This window comes from Neofelis nebulosa, chromosome 18, assembly GCF_028018385.1.
Source record: "Neofelis nebulosa isolate mNeoNeb1 chromosome 18, mNeoNeb1.pri, whole genome shotgun sequence".
In the NCBI taxonomy this organism is placed as follows: Eukaryota; Metazoa; Chordata; class Mammalia; order Carnivora; family Felidae; genus Neofelis; species Neofelis nebulosa.
This window is the reverse complement of record NC_080799.1, coordinates 6059145-6072675: the sequence shown is the minus strand read 5'-3', so window position 1 is coordinate 6072675 and position 13531 is coordinate 6059145. Positions and strand designations below refer to the sequence as shown.

General features: G+C 47.7%; 1 protein-coding gene across 13 annotated transcripts in view; it reads right to left on the bottom strand.

Annotated features, from left to right (window-relative positions):
* Window positions 1-5968: 5968 nt before the first annotated feature.
* Window positions 5969-13531, bottom strand: part of TRRAP (transformation/transcription domain associated protein) — a 115365-nt gene continuing 107802 nt past the window's right edge. For all 13 annotated transcript variants that reach the window (XM_058710945.1, XM_058710937.1, XM_058710946.1 and 10 more), the window contains 3 exons: window positions 9543-9746; window positions 9262-9456; window positions 5969-7047 (listed from right to left, as the gene is read on the bottom strand). In XM_058710945.1, the coding sequence (XP_058566928.1) occupies window positions 6763-7047; window positions 9262-9456; window positions 9543-9746 (684 nt within the window). In that variant the 3' untranslated portion in view covers window positions 5969-6762. The remainder of the gene's footprint in view (window positions 7048-9261; window positions 9457-9542; window positions 9747-13531) is intronic.

The window sequence follows — 13531 nt, the reverse complement described above, 5'->3', positions numbered from 1 at the left end:
GTGCAAAAGTGAATGTGAACGAATTAAACTCCATGATAATAAGACAGATTGGCAGAATGGATAAAAAACCAGGATCCATCTGCACACCGTCCACAAGACTCACTTTAGATAGAAGGACACACACGGCTTGAAAGTTAAAGGATGAAAAAGGGCATTCCACACACAACAGTAATGACAGGAGAGCAGGAGTAGCTATACTGATGTCAGACAAAATAGACTAAGATAGGAACTATTTCAGAGGCAGAGAAGGGCAGCATATAATGATAAAAAGGTCAATTCCCTAAGAAGACAGAACAGGTACAAACATACACGCACCAAATATCGGAGCTCCTAAACATGTGAAGCCAATATTGACAGAATCAAAGGAAGAAATAGCTCTACAGTAAGTGTGGGATATTTCCAATACTCCACTTCCAATAATACACAGAACAAGCAGACTGAAGATCAGTAATGAAAACTCTAAACCCATCATACCCAAAAGACCCCTGCAGAACACTACCCAACATAATCCTACATACAGAAAAACCTAAGAAAATACATACCAAAAAATTGTTAGAACAAAAAACAAATATATACCATCTTCCTAAGGAGCCTTTTAGGTATTTTTTTATCAAATCAGCCCCCTTAACAGGGGAACAATACTACTCCTGTTGACAAAGTACGGTCTAGGGGTGCCTGGGTGGCTCAGTCGGTTAAGCACCTGAGTTCGCTCGGGTCATGATCTCACGGTTTGTGAGTTCGAGCCCCACGTCGGGCTCTGTGCTGGCAGCTCGGAGGCTGGAGCCTGCTTTGGATTCTGTGTCTCCCTCTCTCTATGCCCCTCCCTCACTCTCACTGTGTCTCTCTCAAAAATAAATAAACCCTAAAAAAAAATTTTAAAAGAAAAAAAAAAAAGAAAGTATGGTCTAGGGGCGCTTGGCTGGTGGCTCAGTCAGTGGAGCATGTGACTCTATCTTGGAGTCGTGAGTTCAAGCCCCCGGTTGGGTGTAGAGATTACTTAATGTACATACATACATAAGAATGAAAGTATGACCTAGTGTAAAAATAACGTGTTGTGACGTTAATAACGTATGTAAAAGTAAAAATTATAATATCAATAGCACAGAGAATGGAAGGGGAGAAACAGAAGTTTACTGTTGTAGGATTGCAATGTAAGCGAAGTGGTATAATATCATTTGGAAGCAGACTGTGATACATTTGAGATGAGTACAGTAACTCCAGATAATTGACTAAAAATAATGCATGTTATTCTAAAAGACGTAAAAGTTTTTGTCACCCTACATTCATGAAGTGTAGGAGTAAAAATAGTCCTGAATTATATTTGGTGTTATTTTAAGATTTTTCATCTTATATGTATGCACGACATAGGTTCACACGTTTTTTTTTTTTTTTTAGACTTGTCATTCAATTTTGTAATTAAAAATAAGCTAAAGATAAGAACTATCTTACTACCATACAGAATCCTATATAATTATGATTGTTTAGACTCATATTTCCCAAACTCTTCTGTTTTATAGACCAGTAAAATATACTGACCATAATCAGTAGGCTGGTATATATTAAAATTTTTTTTTTTTTTTTTTTTATAAATAAGGTTTTACTTTTTTTTTTTTTTTTTTTTTTTAAGTTTATTTATTTTTGAGACAGAGAGAGAGCATGAACGGGAGAGGGGCAGAGAGAGAGGGAGACACAGAATCGGAAGCAGGCTCCAGGCTCTGAGCCATCAGCGCAGAGCCTGACGCGGGGCTGGAACTCACGGACTGCGAGATCGTGACCTGACCCGAAGTCAGACGCTTAACCGACTGAGCCACCCAGGCGCCCCTATTAAAATTTTTTTTAATGTTTATTTATTTTTGACAGAGAGAGAGAGAAAGAGAGAGAGCGAGCATGAGCGAGGGAGGGGCAGAGAGAGAGGGAGACACAGAATCCGAAGCAGGCTCCAGGCTGTCAGCACAGAGCCCGACGTGGGGCTTGAACTCACAGACCATGAGACCATGACCTGAGCCGAAATCGGACGCTCAACTGACTGAGCCACTCAGGCGCCCCTATGCTGGTATGTATTTATTAATTCTTTAGTTTGTCAGAGATGACATAAAAAATTAGTAACAATTATCTGTAACACTAGCATTTCATTTCATAAGGACATTTTAACAGCACAACTTTTCACGATAAAAGACTATGGTTGATTATCCATAAGAAACCTCAACTTTGATGCATTAATTTTTCTCACTTTTCTACTGACGGGCAAAAATTTCAGCACCAACTCATAGACGTTCATAAGCTAGTGTTTGTCACCCCCTGGTTTTCACCCTTTTCTCCCCTCCAGCCCCTGTTAGCTGGTTCATTCACCAGAGGGGCCCAAGTGTCCATCAAAATACTCGTTTCCCCTCCTAAAGTGCCCCATCACCTTTGCAAGCTTATTCTCCCCCATTTAAATTAAAGCTACCTATCTTTTCAGACTTTTTACCATGTTTGTCTGGCAACTCAAACGGTTTTCCCCCTAAGAAAATTTATGCCAACACCATCTTGGAAGAAATGTCTTTTCTTCCTGATAAAAACGAACAAAAAGACTGTTGGAACTAAAAAAGCGAATTCACTGAAGCTGTAGGATACAAAGTCAACACACAAAGATCAGTTGTGTTTCTACAGGCGAACAATGAACAACCCGAAGAGAAAAGTAAGAAAACAATTCCATTTGTAGTAGCATCAAAATGAATAAAATAGGAATAAACTTAACCATGAAAACAAAACACTTATACACTCAAAACTATACAATTATAAACTGAAAGAAATTGAAGAAGACACAAAATAAATGGAAAGGCATTCAGGTTCATGGATTGGAAGACTTAATATTGCTAAGGTGTCTTTGCCATCCAGAATGATCTACAGATTCAGAGCAACTCCTACAAAAATCCAAAAATAGAAAAATCTACCCTAAAATTAATATGGAACCTCAGGGACCCCCCAACTAGCCAAAACAACCTTAAAAAAGAACAATGTTGGAGGTCTCACACTTCCTGATTTCAAAACATATGACAAGGCTGTAGCAATAATCATAGTTTGGTGTTGACATACAGACATATATAGTGGGTACGCAGCTGACTCAGCGGGAAGAATGAGACTTTTGATCTCAAGTGTTTGAGCCCCATGTTGGGTGCCGAGATTATAATCAATTAATCAATCAATCAATCAATCCAGACATACAGACCAATGGAATAGAACACAGAACCCATAAACAAAGCCCCCTCTTATATGGTCAAATCAAGCATTCCATGGGGGAAAAGGCAGTCTTTCAACAAATGGCACTTGGAAAACTGGATATCCACATGCAAAAGAATGAGGTTGAACCCTCATGAACCCTTTATACCATATATAAAAATTAACTCACAATGGATCAGAGATTTACATGTAAGAATAAAACTGTAAGAATCTTAGGAGAAACATAGGGGAAAAAGCAGCTTTGCGACATTAGGTTCAGCAATGATTCCTTGAACATGGCACCCAAGAGCACAGGCAACAAAAGAAAACCAGATAAATCAGACTACATCAAAATTTAAAACTTCTGCATGAAGGGGCACTATCAACAGAATGAAAGGACAGCCCACAACGTGGGAGAAAATAGTAAATCATCTATCTGATAAGAGGTTAGTATCCAGCGGCACCTGGGTGGTTCAGTCTAACTCTTGATTTCAGCTCAGGTCGTGATCTCATGGTTGTGGGACTGAGCCCCACATCAGGCTCTGTGCTGACCGTGCAGAGCCTGCTTGGCATTCGCTCTCTCCCTCTCTCTCTGCCCCTTCCTTACTCCCACACTCTCTCTCAAAATAAATATAAAAAAAGGAGGGCAGTATCCAGAACATAGAAAGAACTCCTACAACTTAAAAAAAAGACCCAAACAACACAATTAAGAAACGGACAAAAGACGTGAAGAGACGTTTCTCCAAAGAAGATACACAAGCGGTCAGGAAGCTCGTGAAAAGATGCTCAGAGTCACTAGTCACAAAGGGAAATGCAAACCGAAGCCACAAAGGAGGTGGACGCCACTCTACACTGCTAGGATGGTTATTACAACAAAGGAAGAAGTGTCGAGGAGGACGGGGAGAAACTGGAACCCATGGCGAGGGTCTAAAGTGGCGCGGCGGCTACGGAAAACCATACGGCAGTCGTTCAAAAAGTTAAAAACAGAATTACCATTTGGTCCAGCAACTCCGCTTCTGTGGGTAGTCCTGGAAGACCCGAACGCCGGGGGTCCCGCAGGTATTTGCACACCGACGTTCACGGCAGCGTCATTCACAGTAACCAGAAGACAGGAGCAATCCAGGTGTCCGTAGACGGACGAACAAACAAAATACGGTACATCCATGCGACGCGATATCATCCAGCCTTAGAAAGGGAGTTCTTACACCTGCCACGACACAGAAGCACCTTGATGTATATGCTGAGGGAAGGAAGCCAGGCACGGGACAAATACCATGTGGTTCTACTTACAGGAAATTCCTAGACACATCCAGAGACAGAAAGTACAAGGGTGGGGGCTGGGGGCTGGGGGTCAGTGTTTAACGGGTGCAGAGTTTCAGTTTGGCAAGATGAAGGAAGTTCTGGAGACCGCCGGTGGTGGGGGTTACACGACAATGTGAATGTGCTTTATGTCCCTGAACTGGACACTCAGAAGCGGTTAAAATGGTGAATTTTATGTTTATTTTCCGATAATTAATAAGCGGCTAATAACCGCACTTACCTTGCAATAGTGCTTGGAGAACAAGGGGCACCCGCCACATGTGGCCCCCATAAACAAGCCTGTGCTCTGGCCTCCCAACTCCAGGTCCCTGATCTTTCCAGCTGGAGCTCCGCTGAGGAACACCCTCCTGCCTGTTCGAGGGCTGGCTTTCCTAGAAACCAGGGGCAGCACGGAGGGCACGGTGTCGTGAGCCTGGCACAGAACCCGGGGCCCTCAGTACACCAACTTCCCTTCTCCGAACACCATCCACACACGTCTGCAGCCACCACGCCCCCCGGCCGACTCTCCAAGGGCTACTCCCCACTCGGAGCTGGAAACCCATCCTCTGAGGGCCACCCCCTCGGGGCTCACGGACCCATCTGCCTCTGAGGACAAGCGCCCAGTATAACGGCCCCACCTGCGGCCACCCACACAAACCGGAGCCCCCACTATCGTCTACACTTCTTACGGCACACTGGTTTACATGCCTGGGACTGGACTTCGTGGTGAGACTGCATGAAATCAGCTGCAGGCTTCCCCTCTGTGCTCGCCTGGGGACAACAGGGCACAACGAGGAGTAAAAGAAAGGTGATGCCTGGGAAGGGCTTGGAGTTCTGGCCCTGGAAGGGGTCTTGCTGACCAGACCCTGACTTGGGTGAAGCTGTCCTCACAGCAGACGAAGCGCTTCCCAATGGAGTGAGTCCTTAAAATTCAGAATCCTCATTTTACGATTAAAGCAGCAACTGCCATCCCTCCCCAGTCCTGCTTCGCCGTTTCTCATCCTCGGACATGAGTTACACCGTGTGCTCAGGAACTGCCTCCCCCTCCATTCTGCACCGTCCACCCCACCCACAGGATGAAGGATGCACAGGGGGAAGGACACCACGCTGGTGGGGTGGGGCCGCCTCCCCCCTGCGTACACAGGTCCCTTGGCAGCCGCCCTGAGGTGGGGAAACCAAGCCGAAAGGGACCAGATTCCCAGACATGTCTCACACCGTCAGAGTCAGGACCAGCCTCATCGCCATCACAGATGATGCTGAGCGTGGGTCCGGACCCCCAAGTTCCAAGCCAAGACCCCTCCCAGGCGTCACCTGTCTGTCCATCCCCAGGAAGCCACCCTGAAGCACGGCTGTGTTGGCCCAGGGGGCTCGGTCCCCGAGGGGCTGAGGGACGCTCAGACAGAGGAAACAAGCATTTCCATACATGTAAGAGCAGACACATCCTTTTATAAAATATTTATTCTAAAAAAAAAAAAAAAAAAAAAATCACACTGTACAAATTTAGATAGAACATTCTCTCAATGCTCATATTTATAAAAATGTGAACATGACAGACTGGAGTGAACGGACAAACTTTTCTTGCTGTTTCTTTTTAAATTAGGAAGGAAAAGGTTTTTTTCCTGGTACAATGATAGTAAATGTCAAGAAGGCGTCCGAAGAGCCAGCCGATGAAAAGCCTCAGATTCACCTGCCGCCCCCGGGGCTCAGTTTTCTCCCGGCGGGATCTGAATCCACCGCGTGAGGAACGGCGTCCCTGCAGGGTGACGAGGCCATGCTGACCCACATCCAACGCGCAAGGAGATCCCGGAGCCAGTTACGTACAGCATAAAAGTCTGTGCTTAGAGAAAAACCAGCTCGACTTGTTCATAATTTCCTGTTTCTCTAACAAAGTGGGTTTTCTGTACACTTGTTACAAAGGTCTGTACAAAAGCACAAGGCTCCTGTGAGGTGTCATTTCTGGGTTAAAAACGGACAATATAGAATTGTCTCCTACAGTTCCATCTGTACACTCACACGCAGGAAGGAGTACGATAAAAAAGGTTTCACAAAGAAATTCCAGACCGGAGAGTCCTGGTTCCTACAAGGGAATTTTAAAAGCCTGGACGTTTCCGCTCTGCCGCCGTAACAGGCAGCTCCTCTAGAACTCCATTTACCCGCGTTTGCATACGGGCTGTCGGGGCCTCCATGAACACGGCCGGTGAAGCAGAGAGGAGGCCCAGCAGCCGGCGGGCATGCTTCCCATTCTGGGCGGCAGGGCGGGCGCGCTCACAGCCACGGGTGCCAGGCGGGGTCCATGCGGCACAGGTTGTCCAGGCTGTTCGCGGCGGCCACCAGGGTGTTCACTTTGCTCTCCCCGCCTTCGAACTGGGCCAAGTTGTGCAGGCGGGTCATGATGGCGGTGACGGCCTTCTGCACCAGGGAGACCAGCTGCTGGCTGTCCATGTTCTCAGGCTGGCCGGCGGCCGAGAGAGGAGAAGAGGTGTCCTCCTGCGTTTTTTTGTGCCAAGCAATGATCTCGTCCCTAAGCACGGTTTTCAGGATGCCATCCACCTGTGCCAAGAGAGAACGAGATGATCCTGGATTAACCAGGAGCGACCCAGAGGGGCAGCTCCCTAAGGAGACGGAGCCCGAGCACAGTGAGCCGTCGCGGCCGGTCAGCCCCAGCACCCGGGCCGCGGCGTGTGCCTGGCGGATGCGTGGGGCTGGCCCCCAGGGGTACAAACCACCTCCTCACTTAGAGCAGCGAGGGCCCAAAGGCACAGGGTTTGGTCTGGTCTTCTGCAAAGCCGGAGCACATGTGTCCAGGGGCACCTGCTGCTGTCATGCTGCTTCCTGGTGCCGAGCGTTTAAATGAGCACCTGCACACCTGACAGGGGCTTGGTTGGGCAGTCCCGTTCCCAGCACCGCAGCTTAGAGTGAACACCCCTTGCCCTTATGGAGGCTCTGGTACTAACAGAGAAATGTTCAACATGCCCGGTGGTGACGGGCACTGTGCAGAAACAGCAGGTAAGGCGGGCTCAGAGGGGTTTGCGGGGGGTGGGGCTGGTGACAAGATCACATTTGGGTGGAGACAGGAAGGAATCAAGTGGGTGTCACAGGACAGGTGTCTCACGTCAAGGAGGGCCATCCCCGGGCCTCCGCGTGGCCACGGCACAGACTCAGGTTCTAGCCCCAGCTCCACCTTCTTGCCTGGGTGACCTTGATCGATTTACTTAGCCCTCTGTGTCTCAATTTCCCTGTTTATATACTGGGCATAGTAAGAGAGCCTCCCAGATGTGTTTTTATTTAAATTTTTTTTTTTTTTAGCGTTTATTTATTTTTGAGACAGAGACAAAGCATGAACGGGGGAGGGTCAGAGAGAGGGAGACACAGAATCTGAAACAGGGTCCAGGCTCTGAGCTGTCAGCACAGAGCCCGACGCGGGGCTCGAACTCACAGACCGCGAGATCATGACCTGGGCCGAAGTCAGCCGCTTAACCGACTGAGCCACCCAGGCGCCCCCCGGATGTGTTTTTAAAAGACACTCCTGTACAAAATGGTCTATGTTTTAGTGAACTTAAAAGCATCCTCTACATTTAGGCTGTTAAGAAATCTGGGTCCAGAGTTTGGAGAAGGTGGCCCGACTCCTCCTCATCTTGGCCAGCACCATCTACACAAGGAACAATGCACGGTGCTACTCCACATTGTACCAGGCCCGTGAGAAATGGGTAGTGCTTCCTTCTTCGTTCTCTTTTAAGGTTTTCAAAGTAAATGCCAGTGTAAGGACTGCCCTATGATGTTTCCAGAAGTGTAACGTTGCTAAGTGAGGACTTCCTGTTCCAAGCCTTATGCCCCAGCTAAGTGATGGTCACAGCGCAGACCGCTCACTCATGGAAGAGCCACCGGGCTGCTTTTCCTCCTATTCGTACTCCTGTTCCAGGAAGCACTCCTCGCTAACAGACAACCCAGCACTGAAAGCACAAGATGTGTTTGATGTAAAGTCTGTCTTCACAGTTAAGCATTTAGCTGACAATCTTACAACTGTCCTGAGCAAATTTTTTGGAAAAGCAACTGGTATCTGCAGGCGTCTCTAGACACAAACTGCTCATCTGTGGGGAAAAAAGGTACGACCGGTCTCCTAAGTTAGAAGAAAAATAAGTTGCGTTCAGCCCCCCACCGTGAAGAGAGAATAACTGCAGTGGTGAAGACGGGCTTGGAGTCAGTGGGAATTGGATTCGAATCCCAGTCTGCCTTCTGCCGGCGGCACGAGCTCTGAGCTGCCCACCTTGCCCGCCAGCTGGACAACTGCTGGGAGAGTCTGAGGAGAGGCCGCCGAAGCAGCCGGTGCGGTGCTGGGCAGGGACGGCGCCGAGAGGAGGGCAGCGCCATTCCACACCCGCCTGCGGCCGGGGCATGTCCTACTGCCACGACTGTCCTCTAGGACCCATAACCGCGGTGCCAGGAAGGCGGCACAACCCTACAGACAGTATTTCTGCCCTTTTAGAGAAGAAAGATGTACATAAACACAAAACGGATACCAAATGGAATAAACGAAACCGGCAAGCAACAGTGATAGTTGGGGAAAATGATCAGTAGAGGCTTCTGACTCCTTTTTGTTAAGTGCTTTGAGACAGCAAAAACTTGAAACGCTTTTTCCAAAATGCAGAAGCTTTAACTGTGCAGCCGCAACACTCTCCCTCCGTACTGGCAGACCAGCAGCTGTGAGGCCGCGCGCATACAAGTGACCCCAGCCGCGCGCCACACCAACCAGCCACCGTGGCCTACCTTGAAGTTGGGCTGGGCGAAGCACCGGGCGACAGCGATCATGGAGGCTGTCAATGGGCCGGAGACGCCGATGGTGGTCAGAAACTCGGAAATGTTGGGGGTGAGGCGGAAAGGGACGGGACGGTTGGCATCTAAGTCCCCGGTCGCGTCGTTTATATCAAATCGGAAATAGGCCACGTTCAGTTTGCCGGTGTCCTAAACACCAGAAGGAGACACTTGTGGAACTGAAACCACACAGCAGAGGGGTCTGGGGAGAGGCGCCGTCTCCTCACACCCTTTACCTGAGCGATCTGTAACATCTCGGGGTTGAGTCTATTTAAATGCAAGACGAACTCTGCAAAGCCAATCAGGGCGAGCTGGATGGTGAACATCTTCCGGAACGTCCAGTAGTCCGTGGCGTTGGGGAACGTGTGCAGAGCCCACTCCTTGAGCATGCTGCGTGGTACCATGTTACTCTGAACCTCCTTGAGGATGTCTCGGAGGACCTGCAAGGATAGATCACCGCATGATACCTCCCTCCAATTCGGTCGTTTTTTTTTTTCCCCAAGAGGAAAACTCTCCAACTGTAGTTTTGTACTTGCTTGGCACCAACAGAATGAATTCTATTGAGAAATACGTATGTGATGTTGTCTGACTAAATACAGGGATGTCAATTTCCCTCTAGGGCTCCACACCGTATGCTCAAACCAACACCACTGCCATCTGAATAAAAGCCTTAAGAGCATGATGCGTGATATCTGTCCTGCCAAGAATTTAGGCAAAATCTGAATACCGTAACCTGCTAACCAGAGAAAACGCTACGCCGGTTAACAGAAAGAACAAATAGTTGGATGACAACAATTCACACCTTAGACTATTAAAGACGAAAGGTGTGTAACTGAAGGAGCTAGTCTATCAAAGTAGAGCAGGTGTTACACGACACTTTAAAGTGAATTCTGTGCTGGAGGACTCACAACACTATTTCAAACACCACTGATTCAGAGACAGTCTCAATAAAAAGTCTGCCGAGTTAATTCCATTCTTGTTAGACCAAATGGTAAAGGCACAGGTCTGTTCTGGGCTAAGTCCTACCCATGGGGTCTGACTAGCCACTAAAATGCAGGCCCTAAGCAACCAAGAACCACAAAGACCATCGAGAACATTAGCAAACATCAGAAACTTAAAAAACAAAACAACACAAAACAAAACAAAACAAAAAACCCTTATATATACCTTGGAAAACTTTTTTAATCTTTCTTTTTTTTAAACGTTTATTTATTTTTGAGACACAGCGAATACAGCATGAATGGGGGAGGGTCAGAGAGAGAGGGAAACACAGAATCCGAAGCAGGCTCTGAGCTGTCAGCACAGAGCCTGACGCGGGGCTCGAGCTCACGGACTGTGAGATCGTGACCTGAGCCGAAGTCGGACGTTTAACCGACTGAGCCATCCAGGCGCCCCTGGAAAACTTTTTTAAATTCTGGAAATTAAAGGCTTATTACAACAATCTGAGTAGCTTTCACTCAAGGGAAAAAAAAGGCTGAATCTTGTTGACAGTGATCTTTGTGGCCGTTTAATTATACCATTCCCATCTACCCAGCTCCACAGTGGCTTTGCGACCATGACAGCTGTAGAAACCAGCAGCCTAACAGCCAGGAGTGGGCAAAATGCGTTCAAAAACCTCATCTCCAGAGAAGTGTCACTATTTGACTTATCTGGCAGTTTCCTGTGGGTGGGGGGGGGGGGTGGGGGGGGGTGGGGCTGGGGGGAGGGAGAAGCCCCATTTATTGGGCTTGTGTCTGATCGAACTTCGAGTCCAGCCAGCGAGGAGCACCCTATCCGACAGGTGTTTGCCGAACGCAGTCAGTGACGACCACGTCATCCTGCAGATGCCCAAGGCAGTGATGCCAGCTGCAGCACAGAAGATGATGGCAGACAAGAGGAAGAGTGAGGGAGTAAGATGACCACAGGAGGCTTCGAAAAGCTTCGATATATTCTTGAGAATCTAGAAGGTCACTAGAAGGTCACGAAAAACCTCAGAAAGCCCAATGCTTCCACTTCTGGTTGACCCTGATCTGCACAACAGGAAGTAGAAGCTAAGGCAGAACATAAACTACTTGGCCAAGTGGAAAGCATGCCCCTCCCCCCATAGAGGCCCTCAAAAAAGGCGGAAGGAAGACTTATTGGTTTAAGCATTTAAGCATTTAAGAAAATCTGTCAAATCATTAGCTAAATGAGCAGAGACTTCAATGGCTGCATATGGCAAAAACAGAGAATTTACAAATCAGTCCAGGAAAGTCACTAAGCAAACAACAACAATAACAAACCTTAGGGAAAAGGATCTGATTTCTGGAGTTAACATATATTATTAAAAATGTCCAGTTTTCAGCAAAAACGAGATAAATGAAGGCTCAGGAAAACATAGCCAATACACAGGAAATAAAGTGAAACCACTCGTATCAAGTCACTTGCATCCAGAACATACAAAGAATTCTCAGCATCAAAAACAAAAAAAACAAATCATACAATTTAAAAATAAGCAGAGGGCTTTAATAAACATTTCCCCAAAGAAAATATGCAAACAGCCAATTCGCACACGAAAAGTTGCTCAACATCACTTGTTATCAACCAAAATGAATGAGAATGACGATAAGAAAAAGAGATAATAACTGTAGGCAAGAATGCAGGGAAAAGAGAACCCTCATACACTGCAATCACCTGGGAAAATAGTCTGGGAGTTCATGTAATGTTAGACATAAACCTTACCACGTGACCAATCAATTCTACTCCTAGGTATGCATCGGAGAGAAATGAAAACATATGTCCGTGTAAAAATATATACACAAATGCTTACAGTCCTTAGCACGGGCCATAAGTCAAAAAGTATCAACAATCCAAAAGTCTACCAACTGATGAACGGATCAATTACATGTGATATAGTCATACAAGGGACTATTATTAAGCAATAGAAAGGAACAAACTACTGATACAGAAGCAGGGTTCAATTTCACCACTACGGGATCATGACCTGAGGCGAAATCAAAAGTCAGGTGCTTAACCAACTGAGCCACCCAGGCGCCCCTCAACTGTTTTAAAGACAGATTGTGGTCATGACTGCACAACTCTGTGAATATGCCGGAAACACTGAATCGAACATTTTAAAGGGTGAATGTTCAGGGGCGCCTGGGTGGCTCAGTCAGTTGAGTGTCTGACTTGATTTTGGCTCAGGTCATGATCTCATGGTTCCTGGGATCAAGCCCTGGGTCTGGCTCTGTGCTGACAGCACAGAGACTGCTTGGGATTCTCTGTCCTCCTCCCCTACTCACATGTGCTCTCTCGCTCTCTCTCAGAATAAACAATATCACACAAATAGTTTGTAAAACACATGCAACGTCATGTAAATATGTATTTGCAGATAGAGGTCATCAGTTTCCATAATGTCAAAGACAAATAAATGCAGTCTTAAGAATAGAATCCATGCATCTTGCACAAACACCTCAGTACTGTCCTTGGTCCACAGAGTGACCAGGCAGTCACCTACACCCTGATGAAGCCCTGACACCAATTCCCAAGGGAGGCCACGAGGTCTGTCCACAGACACCCATCAACAGACAGGTTCCACTCGTTTTGCCTGCACAAAGGTAGGAGACTTGCAACAGAGCCCGAGGCCCGGACCACCTCAGGCCCTGCCTGTACCCTGAGCACTGCCCAGGCGGGTGAGGCAAGCACCCTGTGGGCTCCATCTTCCTAGAAACAGTCTTCCAGGTCCCAGGCTAACTGAAGCGAGTCCCTGGGAGGATAGAAGCAAGATCAGAGCTTCCAGCTTCGTGGCATCTCTCCTAAAAATCACGAGGCCCTCTCGGGAGCCACAGGAAGGACCACAGTGGCTTTGGGGGAGCAGGCCAAGATAGAGCTACCTTCTGGTGATGCACACAATCCCGCACAAAACCTCCTCACCCAGACCCCCACCTGCCCTGCTTTCTAGCAAGGGCAGGAATCTGCTGGTGGGGACGGCCCTCCACCCACCTGACGAGGCCAGAGCCGCGCGGGACTCCTGTGGGAGGCACTGTGCTCCCACACCAGGCGACCAAAACAACTGGGCCTGACTCGTTTCAGGGCTCGCCACTTTCCACATTTAAAAAAGCATACACAACACAGAGGCCGTGGTTCACCCCGGCCCTGGCCGCAAACCAGAGGAGCGTGAACGCGGACTGGATAAGCAGCCTCATGTCCCTCAGAGCAGGTCTGGCTGCCAGAGGAGTTTGCCGTCAAGTTATTCTGCAGCAAACGT